This window comes from Hemicordylus capensis, chromosome 1, assembly GCF_027244095.1.
Source record: "Hemicordylus capensis ecotype Gifberg chromosome 1, rHemCap1.1.pri, whole genome shotgun sequence".
NCBI lineage: Eukaryota > Metazoa > Chordata > Lepidosauria > Squamata > Cordylidae > Hemicordylus > Hemicordylus capensis.
Window position 1 is genome coordinate 227,451,916 of NC_069657.1, and position 22,006 is coordinate 227,473,921.

General features: G+C 43.3%; 1 protein-coding gene across 1 annotated transcript in view; it reads left to right on the forward strand.

Annotated features, from left to right (window-relative positions):
- Nucleotides 1-22,006, forward strand: part of SLX9 (SLX9 ribosome biogenesis factor) — a 75,517-nt gene that overhangs the window by 16,125 nt on the left and 37,386 nt on the right. The window contains exon 2 of the mRNA XM_053283007.1: nucleotides 1,194-1,302. Coding sequence (XP_053138982.1) covers nucleotides 1,194-1,302 — 109 coding nt within the window. The remainder of the gene's footprint in view (nucleotides 1-1,193; nucleotides 1,303-22,006) is intronic.

Genomic DNA, 22,006 nt, shown 5'->3' on the forward strand with positions numbered 1-22,006 from the left:
AGAGATGAATTGCATACCTTTTCAGGCTCCTTGTTTGAGCTCAGCATAGCATAGTGGGTTAGCGTGTTGGACTAGGACTGAGAAGACCCAAGTTTGAATCCCTATTCAACCATGAAACTCACCGGGTGACTCTGTGCCAGTCATGTATCTCTCAGCCTAACCTACCTCACAGGGTTGTTGTGAGGATAAAAATAACAGTGTACACTGCTCTGACCTCCTTGGAGGAAGAGCGGGAGTGTAATAAATAAATACACCTAGCTAAGATTTTGCTTGGCCCTCCACCAATCTAAACTGAGCCACTCCTTTTTCTCTTCCAAACCCATCAAGGTTTTTTACCACATGTTTTAGAAGATGAGATTTACATTGCTAGTTGTCATTCTTTTTCTGTCTTTAAAACGCTTGTGTGGAGAATTTTATTTATTTATTTATTTGATTTATATACCGCCCTTCCAAAATGGCTCAGGGCAGTTTACAATTAAATATGATTGTAAATATGAGAATATGATTGCTTTCCCATAACACTGGTCTTTTGAGGTCCACTATTTTTCTCATTTTATCTAATTACATTAAATTGCTCGTTGAATTTGAATTTTGAGTTTGTCTTGGGCTAAATTTATTCCTCCTGAGGATCTTTTTTGGTATAAAATAGCTTTACTATTCTCCCTAATCTGTCTTAATTCAATTACCAGTATAGGATTAAGTCGGGAAATCTTTAACAAGCAGCTGATATGTTCTATAATGTGTTTGGAAGGGATTAATATTAAATTTCTTCCTCCTTTTTATGGTGTGGGTATGCATTGAAATAAAAGGAACCCAGGGGGTTCGGTCCAGAGCTGGTGTGGTGTAGTGGTAAAGACTAAAGTGTAGATTAGGTCTTACCCAGTTGGAATTGTGCCTCTGCCATGAGCTGACTAGGTGGCATTAGGCAAGCTACTCACTTGTAGCCTCTGTTCCCCAGCTGTAATATGGAGATAATACTGATTTTCCTTACAGGGAATGTAAGGATTACAACAACGTAATTGATGTGAAATTCTTGGAGCACTTGAAAGTGCTTTACAGATGCCAAGTATTATTACTATGTGTTCTGTATTTTGTATTTTTGAGAACATTGATAACTTGAATGCTATGTAGCTAGGACCAGAGTTGAGCCTGGGATCTGTTACATTACTTCTTCTTTTTTTTGTCTGTGTCAGGACCAGCCATTTTGTACCTCAAACATCTTTGCTGGCGTGAAGATTGACCCCAAAACACTGGTAAAGAAGTTAGACACAGATTCAAGAAGCATTGCTTCCATCACAAAAGGTAAGACTTGGGGATTTGGGGGCATATATCATGGATAGGAATGGAGGAACTGGCAGACTGGATCAGGCCCAGTCCCTTAACATGGCTAGCACCCACAATAATTTGTGAGTTGGTGGATTCTTCAGGATGGATCATGACATTTTCTACAGAAAAGGGAAAAAAGAAAAAGGGGGGGGGAGAAAAAGGGGGGGGAGAAAATCTTGTCTACAGTAGTTACATTTTAGGCACCTGAAGCCAGATAGCTGCCACCTTAAACTTAAATTGCATACTGTGTTTAAGCCAATACCAGTCACTGCCTTATCCTCAGCAGTGTTGGCTTTTTTTCGAGCTGGGAGCATCTTTGAATCGGCTTGCATCAAATAGAAAAGATGGTTTGTTTTGTAGAAGCATGGTATATACGTTACTGCTCCTGCTGCAAATAAGATGTCCTCTTCTCTAACAATACAATAAGTTGCACTGTTCAGTTGCACGTAGCCTATCTGAACTTATCTACTGCAATCAGATGCCTTTTTCACACCAGTGCTGGCAATAGGGCTGGTCAGATGACTTATGGTTTTTTGGGTCGTGAATGTGTCCCAAAGTCTTCCAAGCTTAGGTGTTCCCTTCTAGCATGGACCTCCGATGTCAGACTTGTTTGTTTAAAACAATAGTTGGTTTAAACAATAGTTCCAAGTTCTGTGCAAACGTGAAGCAAACCTGTTATTTAAATGAACCAGGATGTTGGCAACTCATAAGTGGAGTGTACGAGGTCTTGAAACTTTGAGCCCCTGAGCTCTTGAAATTTTGTTTCATGTTCTCAACCCATGGCTTGTCAGGTTGTCTGAACTGGCCCACTGAGACATTCACTTGGTGAGAATTCAGTTACATGTGATTTGCAGAAAGGGGAGGATTGGAACCAGCTCTTGTGCTGGAATTGTTTGAGAGATTTCTAGGTACGAACAATTTATGCACCATTAGAGCTGTACTGGTGAAAAACACTGGTATGGGCAACTGCCTGAAATGTGCTTTTTGCAATGTTCAGTATAGTAACAATTGAAAGTTTAAGAATGTGTTTCTGTAACGATCAGGCAGTAACAGTAACCGGAAGTAAACCCTGTCCTGACTGACAGGCAGTGACCTCTGGGGATCAGCCACTCAGCACATGGTAGCCGGGACTTAGAGGGCCTGGTGGCAGGAAGTGAAGGTGGTCTTTTTTATCATTTGGAGCCAGGCAGGGTGAACAACAGGTTGGTTGACCAGGCAATGGCAGCAAGAAGGACCGACTGCAGGGCCCTGAAGTCGCTACCATGGATTTGGTGAGTTCAGGAAAGAAGCCAGGGCTTTGGCTTCGGGGAAATGTTTAGTGAGGGAACAATCTGTTAGCTAACTCGCATTAGATTTCTTTCTTTTCGTGCTATGTGAATCCTTACAACTGGTTTATTGTGTTTTTATTTGTAACGTAACAAGTCAAGGCAAACTGAGCCAATGCCTTCTTCCAACTAGGGCATTGTAAAGGTCTCTGTAAACTCTCAAGGAGGCTTTTTGTATTTTCTTGCATTTATGTTCTATGCAACTGGGTAACCACGATTTTTAAAGTGTGCTGCCCCAATATCATCTGAGGGTGCTTTCTGAAGTATTCTTGTAGTTAGTGAGTATTCCTCTTACCTGTAACTTAAAGCTGAGAGAGCCTCAGACTGAAGCAGTCTGTAGTATTTTGAATAAAAAATTTCTCTTTTTGTTCTTTGCATTTTATCGGTCTCTGAATGGATTTTTAACTCCAGAAAAGAGATTTTAATTTGGTGCAAATATGCTTCAATGTTAATTGTTAACTAAATCACTACCAAGTGTTCTCTTCACATGGAGGCTGCAGGTGGAAGGGTTTTTGGACTTTTTCCCTAGAAAAGGGAAAGAGGCCTACCTGGACATTCACCCAAATCCAGGGGAGGGGGCAACCCTGTAATAATTAGGGTGTGGTGGCAGTGAATCAGCTACTGAGGAAGCAGTTTAAGTTTTTAAAAGGAACAGCCTTTGTTGAGCAAACATGGAGGGAATGATTCAGCATTTTTCTTTCCCCCATGTGGGCTTTCCTTGAGACAAAGGCTGGGCTTAAATCTGCTATTTGCTACAGTTTCCTTATGTAAGAGTTTGCAAAAGTGCTGTTTGAGAAATGACTTTTCATTTTTAAAAGGTGATTGAGAAATGCCCTCGGTGTTATTATTAAACCATCTTCTTTCTGTGTCGTTGTGATTACAATACTTGCTTTTTGTCTTATTAAGTTTGCTATGAACTCTTCTTAGGATATAAAACATCTCTTTCTTAAAAATCATATCAAATCAATATGTATTTTGGTCTTTGACAAGCACGAGGCAATCAGAACATAGAATCTGTAAGCACTATAAATTGGCTATTATAATGTAAAACTATGTAAAACTAAAAAGGTAAGCTAATAGGATACGAAAAGGTTTTTTAGTTAAAATATCTTAAAACTATAAAAATTATTGAAAGCTAATAAAAAAGTAAAAAGCTGCAGGATTGTAAAAATTGTTAAAGCTGTCGGGAGCTATAAAGTTAGTCTAAAGGTTTAAAGATAAGACTGTTGTATTTGGGCCTAGTTAACACTTGCTGGCGGTCAAATCTCGGCAAATTTTGCATGCAGCTGCGGAAACATCCTGGAGCAGAGAGACAAGAGAGCCAGACTTGCCCCCCTTTCTGTCCCCTCCATGAACTCCTTCCAAAATTCCTCAGTGTTGCCTGTCCTTAATTGCAGAAACTGTTATTCAAATCCTGGAGCACCTAAACATTATATCAGTAAAGAGCGATAAGCATAGGGAGCTTGGTCACGACCAGAGGACAGAGTATTCTGGCACCTCCCTCCTCCCCTTGGCTTTACCATCATGTGCATGTGTGCCCCCAAGCTACGCCCCCTGCGTCTGACATCAGAGGTTTTGTCAGGGGTTCCATCTGAAGGTGAGGCTGAGGAGGGAGCTGCCTGGACACTGCCAGGAGCTGATTTATGGCTAAATGGGCTTTTCTCTCCTTGACTTCCGCATGTTACTAGCATGTCGAAGGCATGCTTGAGCTCTGGGGTGTAGGGACTATGGAGCGGGGGGGGTGATTGTCAGTGAAACACTGGCTGGAGAGAGAGGAGCATGCCTTGTGCTGCCAGCCAGCCCTTTGTTCGGTGGGGGCAAGGGGGCACCCTGGCTGAGGGTTAGGGGAAGCCTTGATGGTTCCCCCAGACCCTGGCAGCCAGGGGACAATCTCCCTCCACCCCCACCTTGCTCCATGGTCCCTATGCCCCTGAGCTCAGGCATGCCTTTGATGTGCTAGTAACACATGGGAATCAAGGGGAGAAAAGCCCAGTTAACCATAAATTGGCTCCTGGCAGTGTCCAGGCAGCAATCCCCTCCGCCTCATCTTCAGACGGGACCCCTGCCAAAACGTCACCCAAAACTCATGAAGGGCTGCCAAAACCAACCTGCTCATCTAACTTGTGTGTACTTCAAACTTCCCAGGTGCTGCTACGAATACAGTGAGGGAAATAAGTATTTGACCCCCTGCTGATTTTGTCCGTTTGCCCTCTGACACAGAAATGACCAGGCTATAATTGGAATGGTAGCTTGATTGTAGCTGTGAGAGACAGAATAACAACAAACAAACCCTCAAAAGCCCAGTGCCCAAAAGTCAGCGATGGATTTGCATTGTAGTGAGGGAAATAAGTATTCGATCCCCTATCAACCAGCAAGATTTCAGGCTCCCAGGTGTCTTTTCACTATATGCAGGTAACGAGCTGAGATGAGGAACACCCTCTGTAAGGGAGTGCTCCTAATCCCAGCTTGTTACAGTACCTGTAAAAAGACACCTGTCCATAGAAGCAAGCAATCACTCAGCTTCCAAACTCACCACCATGCCCAAGACCAAAGAGCTGTCGAAGGATGTCAGGGACAAGGTTGTAGACCTGCACAAGGCTGGACTGGGCTACAAGACTATCGGCAAGCAGCTTGGTGAGAAGGTGACTACAGTTGGCACGATAACTCGCAAATAGAGGAAACACAAAACAACTGTCAATCTCCCTCATTCTGGGGCTCCATGCAAGATCTCACCTCGTGGAGTTGCAATGATCATGAGAACGGTGACAAAGCAGCCCAGAACTACACGGGGGGAACTTGTCAATGATCTCAGGGCAGCTGGAACCATAGTCACCAAGAAAACAATTGGTAACACACTACGCCATGAAGGACTGAAATCTTGCAGTGCCCGCAAGGTCCCCCTGCTCAAGGCAGCACATGTACAGGCCCGTCTGCAGTTTGCCAATGCACATCTGAATGATCCAGAGGAGAACTGGGCGAAAGTGTTGTGGTCAGATGAGACCAAAATCGAGCTCTTTGGCATCAACTCAACTCGCCGTGTGTGGAGGAGGAGGAATGCTGCCTATGAGCCCAAGAACACCATCCCCACCGTCAAACATGGAGGTGGACACATTATGCTTTGGGGATGTTTTTCTGCTAAGGGGACAGGACACCACATCGAAGGGACGATGGACGGGACCATGTACCGTCAGATCTTGGGTGAGTACCTCCTTCCCTCAGCCAGGGCATTGAGAATGGGTCGTGGATGGGTATTCCAGCATGACAATGACCCAAAACACACAGCCAAGGCAACAAAGGAGTGGCTCAAGAAGAAGCACATGAAGGTCCTGGAGTGGCCCAGCCAGTCTCCAGACCTTAATCCCATAGAAAATCTGTGGAGGGAGCTGAAGGTTTGGGTTGCCAAATATCAGCCTCGAAACCTTTCTGACTTGGAGAGGATCTGCAAAGAGGAGTGGGACAACATCCCTCCTGGGTTGTGTGCAAACCTAGTGGCCAACTACAAGAAACGTCTGACCTCTGTGATTGCCAACAAGGGTTTTGCCACCAAGTACTGAGACATCTTTTGTGAAGGGATCGAATACTTATTTCTCTCACTACAATGCAAATCCATCGCTGACTTTTGGGCACTGGGGTTTTGAGGGTTGGTTTGTTGTTGTTCCGTCTCTCACAGCTACAACAAACCTACCATTCCAATTATAGCCTGGTCATTTCTGTGTCAGAGGGCAAACGGACAAAATCAGCAGGGGATCAAATACTTATTTCCCTCACTGTAGCTGTGAATTACTTTAATGTACAGAGATGGGTATCCCACAAACTAATAGTCAACTCCCTGAGCTAAATTGTCACCCCAGATTTAAAGGGTTATTTTCTGAGAGAGCAGTTTTGGCTTTCTCTGCAAATAATGGCCGTATGGTGCATTCCTTACATAGTCCGTTGGTGATTATGTTGTAATTATGGAGGAAACCCCACCCCACCCTCCAAATGCATTTAAGTGGGAGAGTGGCTTGACTGAAGGTGAGCAGAATTCTTTTTCTCTTTGGACAGGAATTGGATGAAGTCCAGGTCTATAAATCTTCTGTTTAGCAGGGAGGAGAGTATCAGCCCCTCTCTAACCATACCACAGTAGAAGTGTGCATGGAATGGAGTTTGCAGATACTCTCTTCCCTGATAAACAGAAGATAGTCACCACTTGAAAAGGTGCCTCTTTACCCAGTAAGCAGAGGTGCAGTTTAGTTAAAACATAGTTTTGCCTGTTGTAGCTCAAACCATGGCTTAAGTTCTTAACTATGCTTACCACAAACCATGGTTTTGAATTGTCTCAACTCAGCCACTGTCTCTTGGCTTAACTTACTTTTTGATGTAAAATTAATTTTAATTGTTGTGAAATGTCCATTGTCACTTCTAAGAGGAATAGTATGGTACAAATTACCATAATAATAGTAAATTGGATATTTGGGAAAAGAGTGTGCTGTTGTGTATGCCGTCTTTGCTCAGTGAATATGGGATATCCAAACACTTCCCCTGCCCCTCAGTACTGGTTTTGGGTAGATTCAGTATCCTGCTGTTGCTGGAAAAATGGGAATACTATAGGCCCAAGGCATGGTCTGAAGACACAGGATGCAGTATTGAAGTTAAGCAGGTCTGGGTCTAGACCAGGCCTGCTCAACTTAGGCCCCCCAGCTGGTTTTGGACTACAACTCCCATAATCCCCAACCACAGTGGCCAAAAGCCAGGGATTATGGGTGTTATAGGCCAGCATCTGCAGGAGAGCCAAAGTTGAGCAGCCCTGGTATAGACTGTGGAGTGCCTACATGGGGGACCACCTAGGAAACGCGTACACACACTCCATGGATCCTATCTTAGTTGTATGGGAACATATGGAGAGGTGAGCTGGTCTTAGTAGCAAGCATGAACTGTTCCCTCTGCTAAGCAGCGTTCACCCTGGTTTGCTTTTGAATGGGAGACTATATGTGTGAGCACTGTAAGATATTTCCCTTAGGAGATGAGGCTGCTCTGGGAAGAACATCTGCATGCTTGAATGCAGAAGGTCCCAAGTTCCCTCCCTGGCATCTCCAAGATAGGGCTGAGAGAGACTCCTGCCTGCAATCTTGGAGAAGCTGCTGCCAGTCTGTGTTGACAATACTGAGCTAGATGGATCAGTGGTCTGACTCTGTGTAAGACAGCTTCCTATGTTCCGAAGCCTGTGACATTGCAGATGACCAATGGGCTTTCCCCCTCCTTGTGCCCTGTTGGAAATAACTTTTTTTTAGCTTAGTGGCTGAGCATTCCCATTTCACCATATCACTATGCATTTGAAATGGGTATAGAAGTGTTTTAGTACTCCACATTACTACTATACAGATGAATCACCGATTCAAGACGACCATATTTGGACAAAGTGAATTATGTATTTGCCCTAGTCTTCAGTAAGGGTGATACTGGACAGTTCGAGGCTGAAAGGGTGATGCATGCAAACAAATGCAGGAGGTATCTGAGGTTAAAGCCAAGTTCAAAGCCTTAATTTCTATTTGATGGTACTGGAGAATCCAGGGCGTGAAGTTGCAGCTTCAGTCAGCAGGGAATTCATGATATTCTATATTACAGGCATAGGCAGCCTTGGCTCTCCAGCTGTTGAACTACAACTCCCATCATCCTGAGCCAAGATGATGCTTGCTTGTGGATGATGGGAGTCGTAGTTCAACAGCTGGAGAGCCATGGATGTCTATCTCTGCTATATTGTTAACTTGGTTCTGTCGCACTCCACCCAGTGAAGCAGCTTTGTGCTCTTCCTTCCTTCCTAGTTCTCTGCATTAATTCTTCCTTCCTCTGCTACTGATGCTACTGGCGACTTCCTGTTAGCTGGGTGGGTTTAGTTGTAAAAGGGATATGGATGACTGACATTCTTTGCTGTGGGAAGGGGAGCTATTTGTAGAACCCATTTCTTCTCTTCTGTGGTCTGTCTGTATTAGATCTGCAAATGTGGGTGACTCTGGGCCAGTCATGTATCTCTCAGCCTAACCTACTTCACAGGGTTGTTGTGAGGGTAGCTATAACCATGTACTGGGCTCCCTCGAGTAAGCTCCTCTGGGCTCCCTAGAGTAAGAACAGGATATAAATGTAATAAATAAATTTTAAAAATGTGATTATTTAAAGGCACATTGTTCGTACTTGCGCAGTCTTTGTTGTGGTTGTCACTTTGAGGATGCTGCTGGGAAGGGTGGTTGCTCCATGCAGCAGCTATAATGGGTGGAGTGGAGTTGTTGTACATCTGTGCTGGATTCTTCTGGTGGAATTCCTGGGACTGGACACCATCGGTAGAGTCGAGGAAGAATGTTTCCCTAAGCTGGGCAGGCTGTTGGTGTGGCTTTCTTTTTCCCCCACCCCTGTTCTCTATATGCTGTAGATTGACTTGTGTGCCTGAATCATTTGGTTGGTTTTCTGCAGGCTTCTTTTTGTGGTGCACTTTTTAGTTTGTAGCACTGTGAGGATCCTCTCTGCTTCAGGGTACCTTTTGTGCCGCCACCATGTGGATCTATTGACTGGATCTGAGACTAAGCCACTCCTTTCCCCTCTCTTTGCTGTGTAGTAATGTGGGGAAGGACCTCTTTTGGTGGTGTGAGAGCGGAAATAAACAAAATTGAGAAAACTGTGTGTTAAATTCAGTAATAGCTCTTTTAGCATGGTGGTTACAAATTTAAGTAGTTCAGAAGTGTATTGGTTTTGAGTTCAAAATCCATAGTGGTTACAGGAGGATCACACAGCTTTCCTAGATGACAGACTTTCTCCACCCTGGGGTTCAGGTATCTTCCTTGCTTCAGAGTTACTGCACAGCTTTTCTCGTGAGGTCTGTTGGGGTTTCCCCTGAACAGATCCTAGCGTTTCATTAGATAAGCTAATCTTCCTTGTTCAGAAACCCTAACTCCTCAAGCCTACAGCCTATCTTCTCCCCTCTTCATTCACAGACCCACAGTCCTCAAAAGACTTTAGCTGCTTCTCCCTGTCTTCCAGTGGCAGGGTTTCCTGGTCCCTCCTGCAGGGGTCTCTCTAGTCTTGCTGCCAATCATCCTGCACAGACTTTCAACAACTGGCTATGCCCCATTCTATAGAAAGAACACACACACACACACACACACGTAACTACCAACACAAATCACAGACCGTCACAGGCACACGCCCTGGTGTAGATCAGACCAGTTGATAGGGGTGGGACTATGGAATAAATGGTCCTGTCCTGCAGCAGCTATTTGAACTAAGGAGGCTTTGGATCTGACAGTAACTCTTTCTTAAATTATGTAAAACAAGTGCTACTTTGATGTAGTCTTGTATCTGCTAACAGCAGCCATGCTTGCTTACAGAAAACTATGCAAGACTGTCAGTCTTGTTGTCAACCCGTAGTACATGATTGAACATGAAAGTGAGAAGAGTTGAAACACCCGGATCTTGCCATGGTTTGTTCTCTCTCTGAACTTGCTTCAACCTCTGATTTTGTCTGTGCATATTGGTGTTACATAAGAGGCTGAAATAAGTTCAGGCGTTTTTAAGGAAAGAGAAATGGTTTGTGTAAACCGAGTTCAAGATACTCAGACAAAATATATGACTAGAGACTTGCTTCCGAAGTTTGTCTACTTGCTTTAAAGTCAATATGTGAAATCCTAGTCTGTCTGTCTGACTCTCTTCCCCCTCCCCTCCAGTTTCTCCTTGGCCTTTCTTTCTCAAAACTCCCTTGTATGACTACACCCTTCCTGTCTACTGCTCATCCTGTTCCTAAGTTCTGTGTGAAGTTCTTCTCCTAGTAAAATGCCCTTGCAGAAGTTTGGCTTCCTGCTGCTGACAGCTTTCTCTCTGAGCAATTGGGATGTCTGATATTCTGTGATGCTGAAGAAGCTTAGCCAGTGGGTTTGCAGATAAACAGCCTGGTGTTAGCTGCTTTAAAAATATTTATAATCACCATCACCTTTTATTTCTTAGCTGCCCCATAACAAATTGTTCTCTGGGCAACTCGCAACACAATGTTCAACATCTCATTAAAAATACATAAAATATGCCAAACTACTTTGTAGTACACACTGCTTTTTAACAAGAGTTTAACAAAGCTGTTTATATAGCAAAATAATGAGACAAGTCCCAAAAGAGATGCTGTTCCAGGATTGGATAGGGACCCCTTGCTAAATATGAGAGCCACCACTTTAAAAGGTGTGTCTTTGCCAAGTAAAGCAAAGTGTTGTTGTTTTCTAAAAGTAGTTTAATTGTTTTTAAATGGTTTTAATTGTTTTGAATTGTTTTTATATTGTTTTTTGCACTGTGTTTTCAATTGTGTGTTTTTATGTCTTTTAAAAGTTTTTGTACACCGCTCAGTGACTCTGGATGGGGCGGTTTATAAATGTAATAAATAAAAAAGTAAGTAAGTTAGCAGGGTCCTAATTGTTGCTATATCATTGTAGATGGTGATGCCAATATACACATGTACTAAATTTCATACAGCTTCACATGCTAATATTTGAGTGCTGTTGATTTTTCCTTGCTCAGCCATTGAATGCCTTGCAGACTGTGTGCTGTTGTTTTACAATGTCAGCTTTCACGTATGCCAAATTCTGATAAATGCATGTCTCTTAGTAGCATCTGTCCTGTATGTACTTTCTAGTAAGGCATGAGCAGGTCTCTTCGCTTTTTTCTTTACAGAGAAGTTTAAGCATCTCACTGAAGTACTAATTCAGAGGAGGAAACTATTTTAAATCATATGTGTATTGATTACTGTGCATGGTATTGGAAACTTGTTTTGAAGGCACCAAGACCTTTTCCTACCCCCTCAATATTTTTCAGTTGTCTGTTTACCAGGTGCTTTGGTTTGCAGCTTGCCTTCTTGAAAATATTTATTTATATAGTGCCATCCATGTATGTAGATGGATTTAAGAAGGGCTTTCAACACAACTGGAGAGGTGAGTGATTTTTGGAGCAGAGTGTTAGACAAAGGTGAGCGGACTGAGGTGTGGGGCAATAGGGGATCAGAAAAGAAAATATTGCAGTAGTCAAGATGAAACACAAGGAGCAACTCTGCCCATCAGAAAATGAGAACTGAAGGTGCAGATTAGTGCTGCTGCTTGGAAATTAGTAAAGTCCTTCAGTCGCACAGTTTTTCTGCTATCCTTCTGGCACTTAATTTTTAATGCAGATTTTATGAATGGAATTATGAATTCTTAAAGGTTTTTGTTTGTGAAAAGAGATTATGAGTAAAAGTCCCAAGTGTGCTGCTGTTTTCTATCATCATTATGGTTGTCTGGTGTTCCTGGTTTTCCTTGAATTTTTTGCCTCTCTGCAGCTACTTCACTTTCTGTCAGTAGGTGGCAACCTTTATTCTCAATTCCCAGAGACTTCCTAATATGTAAATAGTTCTGCAGACTTGCTGTTCTCTTCAGTGGCCCAGATTTTTAGAGCGATTTTAGCCCTATTCAGACACTCCGTTGAACACTCATTCAGCATACTGTGCGCACAGATGTAATTCTGTATACACTTACATCTTTGTATATAGTTACAATGATTCTGTCCTGAGAACCGCTTGTGTGTTGGCAAAAACCGAGGTAGGAGAACAGGAAAGTGTTTGTATACTAGCTGTGATCTGGGTGGGACAGGATGGCCAACTGGATTCACTGACCTCAAATTTTATCTTAGGGGAGGAAAAGCACTTCCCATGCCATCCTAACCAGACTGGGGTTAGTACACAAATACTTGCCCGTCTTCCTACCTCAATGTTTGCCAATGCACAACTGGTTCTATGTAATCCTGGTGGAACACTCCTCTCCTACCCAGCTGTGCATTGTGGGGACAGGTCTATCCTATACCCTCATGACCAGGAGACTGTCCTCTATTAGATGCACAATGATTCAGCCCAATCCACAGTATTGTTTTTTAATGTAGAACGCATTGAGACTCCATGATCCCCCAGCAACACTTACCGTTAAGAAACCAAGGGTGTTAAACCCCCAAATAAGCCTTAGGCTCCCTCGCCCCATGCATCCCCACGATCAGAGGATTCTCCCCTACAAGATGTTGTAGCATAGTGCCTGTCCCTGTGCTTTGATTCTGCATAGACATTGCCAAACATGCTGCCCCACCCCCCCGGGCCAGAGACGTCCAATCTATGTTTAAATGGACAAGGAACTGGTGCTGCACATCAGTGTTCCCTCTAACAGAGATTCCGAGATGTTGTGGACTACAACTCACAGAATCCCCAGCTGTAATGGCTTTTGCTTGGGGGTGCTTGGAGTTGTAGTCAGCAACATCTGGGAATCCCTGTTAGAAGGAACACTGCTGCGGCACACCCCAAAGTGAGCACATGTCAGTCGTTTTAATTTAAAAAGGGGGGAACCCCCCAAACCACATGCTCATGGGACCAGAAGACTCTCCTCTAGTCAGGGATCACTTTCATGGAAAGAGCAACTCTGGTGGCATTTTTGATGAGACGTTAATATACTCATTTCATATTCACTCCTTTGTCTCTATCACATTTTTTAGAAAGCATGTGAAATCTTGGCTCTTTACCCAGGCTTTTATATTATGGTCTCTACTTCTGCTTCTTTGTATTTTGTATAGTTATCTTATGCTTGTATATTAAATCCTTTTTAGTCAGATCTCTGTCTTTATATTTTAGCTTAATATTTTAATTATGTAATTTTTATACTCTTGTGTTAGTTTTTCTGTGTGAACTGCCTTGAGATTGTCTTAATGAAAAGTGGTATAAAAATTTAACAATAAATAAAAACAAAGAATTTCCCCCTTAAACTTGATTGTGCTGATAGGGCAAAATTTGCAGTGTTTTGCCCTCAGTTGATTGTGCAAAAATGCTATTGACAAGCTAAACAGTGAGTGTTGATGAAGAAAGATGGTGTGCGCAGAAACATACTTTGGCTTTGTGGGTGCCTTCCTTCACCCACAACTAGGGTTGTGCACGGAACCGCGGAGCTGCGGTCCGGCACTGGGGTGGGGGGTTCCATTAAGGGTGTGGGGGGGCTTTACTTACCCCTCCCGCATTTTCCCAACTCCGGCGCCGTAGTTAGTGTAAAAATCCGGCGGCAGGATCCCTCCTTGCCGCCCGCTTCAATCTCCGATGGCTCCTCCTCCATGGTAAACAATCGGGCGGCAGGATACCTCCCTGCCGCCCCCTTGAAGCCCCCTGCCGCCCCCTTCAATCTCGCCCCGACCGCTCGCTCGCGGCAGGGAGATGTCCTCCCACCCCCTTCCCTGCCGGGCTGCAAAAGTCTTTAAGAAGCCTTTTGCGTGCGCACGCGCAAAAGGCTTCTTAAAGACTTTTGCAGCCCGGCAGGGAAGGGGGCGGGAGGACATCTCCCTGCTGCGAGCGAGCGGTCGGGGGCGGCAGGGGGCTTCAAGGGGGCGGCAGGGAGGGATCCTGCCGCCTGATTGTTTACCACGGAGGAGGAGCCATCGGAGATTGAAGGGGGCGGCAAGGAGGGATCCTGCCGCCGGATTTTTACACTAACTACGGCGCCGGAGTTGGGAAAACGCGGGAGGGGTAAGTAAACCCCCCCCCGCCCTTAATGGAACCCCCCACCCTAACCCTTCCGAATCCGAACTGCCCCGTGTCCGGACTGGTCTGGAGGCCAGTACACATCCGTGCACATCCCTACCGTAGGGTCCGTGCACATCCCTATCCACAGCATTTTGCAATTCATTCTGCTGAAATGAGCTAGTAGAAGCACAAACACATTAGTGTCATATGCTGACACAACAGTAGTGCTGGCATTAGCATGGATACAGTGCAGTACAATTCTTGTATAAGCCACCTCATGTTATTCTGTCAATACACTTGTATCCTCTATGGGAATGGGTGATTTTACTGCTTGATCTTTGTTGAAGCCGCTAGAAACAATTATTGTCCTGTTCTTAGGTGCATAGAGTATTCCTTGTTCAGGAAGCAAGCAAGCAAGCAAGATCAGCCATATTGTCTGTGAGACCCCCAAAAACTGGCCAGTTGGACAGAACTGTTGCCCTTCTCAGCAACAGATCTCTGAGTTGGCTTAAGTCCTTTGATTGTTTTTGTGTTGTCACCACATTCATAGATTCTGCCCTGTATCTGTAAAATGTAATGTCAATCCTGTTGAAATAGTGCACTCTGAAACATAAATGTCAAAAAATGGTTAGCGAGGCCACCAAAAGTAGTACAGCCATTAGGTTTTTGTAGTGTGATTGTAACTGCTTGGTCATCAATCATGAGCTTCTAGTGGCTCATTTCAGCAGAAGGAATTGTGAAAGGTTGTGGATGAAGTCAGGAACATCAGAGAAATCAAAGTATATTCCTGTGCATACCATCTGTGAGAAGTTTCCCAGTTCACTAGAAAATCTGACTAGCATAATTCAGTTTCATGCAGTCACAGGCTGTGCATAGTGCCTGAAATATTCTCCATTGCTGGGCATAGCAAGAAAACGGACCAGAAAGCATTTTGCTCAGATCCAGGTTGTCCTAAAAATTCTTGGAAAATAGAACATACAAGTCAGAGAAACTTGTCTGCAAGATTTACAGTCTTCCTAATGGAGGCAGCTGTGTCAAGGCAACAATTCTATTTGGCATTCACCTGAACATTACCTCTTACAAGTGGTGCATTAGAACTCCATATCCAAAGAGCTCATTATCAGTTAATGGTGTGGAGGAAAGCAACTTGTAACATCCCAAATCTACCATTACTTGAGATAATGGGTTGAGCAACATGTAATGGAAAGCTTGTTCGAAGTTCATATCACTACCTCAGATACCTGATGCTTGTGTCTAAATCATCACATGGTCAAACAACTATTATTGATCACCACAGCATTCGGCACAGTCAAGCTGACAGGAGAAATGACTGTACCAACTTCCTTTTTTCCCCCTTTTAAAAAGATTTTTATTTTAATTACATAAACATAAATAGTAAGACTGATTCATAAAGAAATCCATTAACCGTCCTTCCAGATATGTAAATAATTAGATGGAGAATGACTAAAATTATCTTGATTTGTGAACAGAATAAAATCTGACCATATCAGAATTAGCTTGACTTGTTCGAAGACGAATAATATGAGTCTATTTTTCAGATATGGCAATGTGCCACATAGACTGGTACCAAGATGTCAAAGATATAGTTTTATGCTTCCAATGTTGTGCAATGGATAATCTAGCCGCAGTTAACATAAAAACTATAAGATCCTTAGATGATAATGCCAAATTAACTCCCAGACTGTACCAACCTTTTGTCAATGTCGCCAAAGTTGGTTTTTTAACCAGCAATGGTGACCCAAAAGAGCACATACACACCCACAATACCCCACTCAGATTTTGGTAGTCTTTGGGTATGTTTCTTGGGATAGCTTTCTGAATACAAAAAAAAGAGCCAGCGTGGTGTAGTGGTTAGAATGCTGGACTAGGACCGGGGATACCCGAGTTCAAATCCCCATTCAGCCATGATACTTGCTGGGTGACTCTGGGCCAGTCACTTCTCTCTCAGCCTAACCTACTTCACAGGGTTGTTGTGAGGAGAAACTTAAGTATGTAATACACTGCTCCTTGGAGAAAGAGTGGGATATACAATGTAAAAAAACCCAACCCAGTTTCATTTTTATTGCAATTACTTTTAGGTTTACCACAAAATGCTGAGCCATAGACCCAAGCTGGAAGCTTGTGCAAAAGTGAAACAGTTTATGAACTCTTATCTATTTTCATGAACTTAAAATCTGCTGTGGCCCTTTTTCTTCATTGGTTTTAATTTTATCCTATGCATCTCCAGCACTGAAAGGAATGAATGCCATCAGCTGAATTGCCTGTGTTTACTTTTAACCTTTAGCAGGTTTGCATTCTGCCCCCCATCCTGCCTACAATGATCAAGAATTTGACAACTTCTATTGAAAAGTACTGTATTGTCATTTAGCTGCATCTGGCTCTAGCCTGTGCTGATTCCTTGTTCCCTATCTGTGGCACATTTCATAATAAGGCTGAGTGATTAAATGAATGTTTGCAATTTGTTAGTGCTTTTGACTCTATTTATGTTCACTTGACCTCATCCCTTCTCACTCTTTGTTTTTCTTTTGCATAGTGTTTAGATCTTAGGCTTTCAACAGGGATCTGCTTTGCTTAGTTTTGTTTAAGGACTATTTATGTTGGTGGTATATATCATAATAAACTTGACTGTCGTAAAAGTCTGCCACAGAATATTTCTGAGCTGGTTTATATCTCCTGTGAGATGTGATTTTCAAAATGTTTATGACCCGTGTACTGTAGTGCCAATAATCCCAAGTCTACCCACCTTCCCACATTTGCTATTACTCTCTGAAATATATTTGCTAGAGAAAATTCACCATGCATTCCTGGCTGCCAGTCGGAAAACCTCTTTCCTCATACCTTCGGCTCTTCTGGAATTCTCACAGCCCAGCATTATATCCTGTCTGCTGGCTGCTGTTATGAGGCACTGCCTTGGCTTTTTTTGAGGAGAGGGGTCTGCCTTTTTTTGCAGGGGGGGGGAGAGGAAGCAGAAGCAGGTGATAGAGGAGCTCAGAGTGTGTGAGAGTAGGGCAGCCACCTGAGCAATCATCTCTTCATTGTTGGCAAGGCTGCTGGAAACTTTGATGTTCCTCATCTTAGGGGGGTGAATGATTTGTTTCTTTTGTGGCTTAACTTTGTTGATAGATCCTTACTGCTAAAAATGCAGCCCCCACTTAAGAAATGACTTGACTAGGAAGCAAGAGGTTGCAGCTTTGAATCCCTGCTGGTATGTTTCCCAGACTATGGGAACACTTATATTGGGCAGCAGCAATATAGGAAGATGCTGAAAGGCATAATCTCATTCTGCGCGGGAGATGGCAGTGGTAAACCCCTCCTGTATTCTGCCAAAGACAACCACAGGACTCTGTGGGCACCAGGAGAACACTGACTTGACGGCACACTTTACCTTTACTTAAAAATAAGCAGTGAAGAATGAAAGCTCTATATGGGTTTGTGCATCATGATAAGCTGTGCATTTTAAATGCTCTGTAACACTGTGAAGGGCACCTGCTATGTGTTATGTAATACTGTGGCGCATGCTTCATGACCCATTAGGCATGTGATCACCTTATGCATGTTGGGTCCGCATGCTTGAAATGCAGTTATGCAATTTGGTGTTCATCATCAGAAATGCTTAAGAAACATTTTTTTCCAAATGCTCTTCCTTTTCCTTTTTCCTACCCCCACCCCCACCCCCCACCGAACTTTACCCACTAAGACACATGCTCATTTGGGAAACAGATTTGTGTAGCTCTGCTTTTTCTGTGTGCTCCCAGTTGCTGGGTGCTCATGCCTCAGGTCTGTGTTAAATGCTCAGCCTCCAGTAGAGCAAACTGTACCTTTCAGAAAGGTAGGAAGCCATAAGCTCCTGGAATGGGATGAATCACAAGCCACACTTTACATAATTATATTTCAAAATGTCAGCTCTAGGATATGCTAGTAGGTTCCCACAGTGGATTTCCCCCTGCTGTCTCTAGTGCTGCCTTTCCTCTGATAAACGTCAGCAGTAAATCTGTTGTGTTGCTAGATCAGAAGTTGTATTTCAGAGCTGAACAGTTTTCTTCTAAAGTGCTGTAATAATTCTCTCCCTTGTACACATTCATTATCAGTCTTGTATTCATTCAGTGGCTTCTTGTTCTTAATGGATCTCATGAAAGAAAAAAATAACACTAATTCCAGTATGTCTCCTTCTCCCAAGTCTGCAGTATCATGCCTTAGAGTACTTGACTGGCACTTTGCTCTTCTTCACTAATGACCTGATTACATGTTGCCGCAGAAAGTGTTGGAAAGTGCTAAAGGCCAGTACCTGTTCAGGTAGTAGCTCTTTAAAAATATCAGATGTGTGAACTATCCTACAATATCCATCTGCATGTGTAGATATTAAAATGTATCTCTCAATCAGAGGTTCAAGAATATAATCAGATAAGAGAAATTAATTTATGTTAATTTCCAGAGAGGTTACCTGTGTGTTAGGGAGATAAGTTGTTTTGTTCCTTTTTATTCCACTACCATTTCATAACCTGTAAGGCTGTTCAGTTCCCTGACACAACAGCTGCAGATTGCTGGATTAGCTCTTGACGTATAGTTGTGCGGTAGATTAGTGTGTTGCTATACTCCTCCTCCCCTTTCTGTACTATCTACTGGAAGCTTTAAAAATCAATCACAAGCTCAGATACATGATTTTTCCTCCCCCCCTTCTTTTTAGCTCATGTACAGGGTAGCAAAACAGTAATAATAAAGGAATCTACTTTCTCTTTTTTCAGTATTGTTACTACTGTCGGTGGAAAAAATACATTGCTTTGTTGCACTGGCACCAGCATCTACACAGTGCTCCTCCATATTCAAGGTTTTCTCTCATAAGTGCATGAATGTGATAAGGGGGCATTCTGCTGGCGACTTTTCTGGGCCATCAGTAGAAGGTGCTGTGGGTCCAGGATCAATAGAGGGAGGACACTTGTGGTTTGGGCAAGCTTTTCTTTGTTTCCTTGGCTGTCTTTCTTTTGAGTTATTTTTCTTTCTTTTGTGACATAAGCCAATTTGTGTGGTTGCCACTGCAGCCTCTTTTTCATCTGCATAGCGTGGAGTAATACTTAACTGCCCTGGGAGCAGCTGACACTGGCATGCAAATGTTCCATATGGTTGTTTTCCAGTGTGTGGAACAACTCTATGGGAAGGGATCTTCATTGGCGACTGCAGACTCTGAGGAACACACAGATTGGCCTTCAATTTATTTATTTATTTTTAAAATTGAATTTGGTTTTTTAAAAAAAATGTGAATGAAATACTACATTTCAAATTCACATGTAAAAAATAACATGGTTTCTTATCACAAACATGCTACACCAAGACTTAGTTTCCTAAAAACAAATTAATGACTCTTTCACGTACTTTGAGTTACCCAGGCATTCATTTTAGTTTGATCCAGTGTTGCCTCTTAAGGCGTGCGCATGCGCTCACACGTTGTTTGATGTTCACTCAGTCAATTTAGATCCAGCTCAGATTGAATCGGGAAAGCTCCACTCTGAATGCACATGTGCATACACTGCCTTGATACTGACGCTCAGAACAAAACTCATTCTGCACACAGATGAGAAAAATTAGAGGACTGGTTTCATCTCCTGAAAATGACTCTCTTTTACCCAGCAGTGCCCAGCAACTACCAGCTCTTGCTTCTGGAAATGTCTAGGCTTTCAACTTCTGCTTCTAAGCCGCCGCCTCCTCCTCCTCCTCCTCCTTCTTCATCACATGCAAAGACATAAGCTGGAAAGTAGGTTGGTTGGTTGTGGTGGGACTGGGCCAAGGCAGAGGAGTTAAGACAAAGACCCAATATAGGAAAGGAGGTGAAGAAGACAAACAATGGGGGATGGAAAGGGAAGGCATTATTCAGTTCAGAGCTTTCCTGTAATGCCTCACAGCTTGTCACTGAAAAACTGTCATAGCTTCTGGGTGTAGGAGATGCACTATCTGGCAATATCTTGAAGAAATGCCTTCCCTAGGTAAAAAGGAAAATGTATTAAGTGTAAGCTGCGCAACAAATAGATGCAGAGGAGGTAATAAGTAAAAAGTATTCATTCTATAAGAAAACCGGGTAATTCAGTAGAACCTTGTTGTTCATGGAACAGTGGTGCCTCAGCTAGTAACCTCCAGGCTCGACTACTGCAATGCGCTCTATGTGGGACTACCTTTGTATGTTGTTCGGAAACTTCAGTTAGTTCAAAATACAGCAGCCAGATTGGTCTCTGGGGCAACCTGGAGAGACCATACTATGCCTGTTTTGAAACTGTTGCACTGGCTACCAATATGTTTCTGGGCAAAATATAAAGTGCTGGTTATTACCTTTTTAAAGCCCTGAACAGTTTAGGTCCAGGTTACCCTAGAGAGCGCCTTCTTCTGCATGATCCTCACCACACATTAATGTCATCTGAGGAGGTCCGTCTCCAGCTAGCACTGGTGCGTCTGGTGGCGACTCAGAGGCTCTGTAGCTGCTCCTGGGCTGTGGAATGCACTTCCTGCAGAAATCCCTAATTTGAATTCACAATTGGCCTTCAGGAGAGCCCTGGCCTGGCCTTCCAAGGTTTTTAAATGGTTGTAAATAGTTTTAATCTGTTGTAACCTGCTTTTCCAGGGTTTTAAAACTGTTTTGAATGTTTTAACTGCTTAAATTGTTTATGGTATGTGTTAATCTTTGTTTTTAATTGTTTTGTTTTACTGTAAACCACCCTGAGCCATTTTTGGAAGGGCGGTATAGAAATTGAATAAAAATAAATAACTAGATAAATTTCAGCTCATTTCTTTAAATTTTTCTTAAAACCCTTTCCCCTACAGTTTTGGGGGGTATTTTTTGTGGATTTGGGGGGCATTCCTGAGCACATGGGAGCATGGTACAGTACCCTGTTTTCATTATTTTTGTGGGTGGGGGCACTGTGTTTAGCATTTTTTAAACTTTCCCCCCATTCTGGAACCTAAACCCCCTTTTCCCATGGACATAATGCCTCATTACTTGTGGTTTCGTTACTTGGGGCAGGCGGAGAACAGAACCCCCATGAGTACTGGGAATTGACAGAGGAAGTGTGACTCTGTTGGTCCTTTTGGATCTCTCGACGGCTTTCGATTCTATTGACCATAGTATCCTTCTGGAACGTCTGAGGGTGTTGGAGGTGGGAGGCACTGTTTTACAGTGGTTCTACTCCTACCTCTCTGACAGATCCCAGATGGTGTTGATTGGAGACTGTTGCTCTTCAAAATCTGAGCTTAAGTATAGTGTCCCTCAAGGCTCCATACTTTCTCCAATGCTCTTTAACATCTACATGAAACCACTGGGAGAGATCATCAGGGGATTTGGAGCGGGGTGTTATCAGTATGCTGATGACACCCAAATCTACTTCTCCATGTCAGCTTCTTCAGGAGATGGCATAACTTCCCTAAATGCTTGCCTGGAAGCAGTAATGGGCTGGATGAGGGAGAATAAACTGAAACTGAATCCAGATAAGACGGAGGTACATATTGTGCGGGGTCAGAACTCTAGAGACGATTTTGATCTGCCTGTTCTAGATGGGGTCACACTTCCCCAAAAGGAACAGGTTCGCAGTCTGGGAGTACTTCTGGATCCACACCTCTCCCTGGTTTCTCAGGTTGAGGTGGTGGCCAGGGGTGCTTTCTATCAGCTTCAGCTGTGTCTGTTTCTTGAGATGAACAACCTCAAAACAGTGGTACATATGTTGGTAACCTCCAGACTTGACTTCTGCAATGCGCTCTGTGTGGGGCTGCCTTTGTACGTAGTCCGGAAGCTTCAGTTGGTACAGAACACGGCAGCCAGGTTGGTCTCTGGGTCATC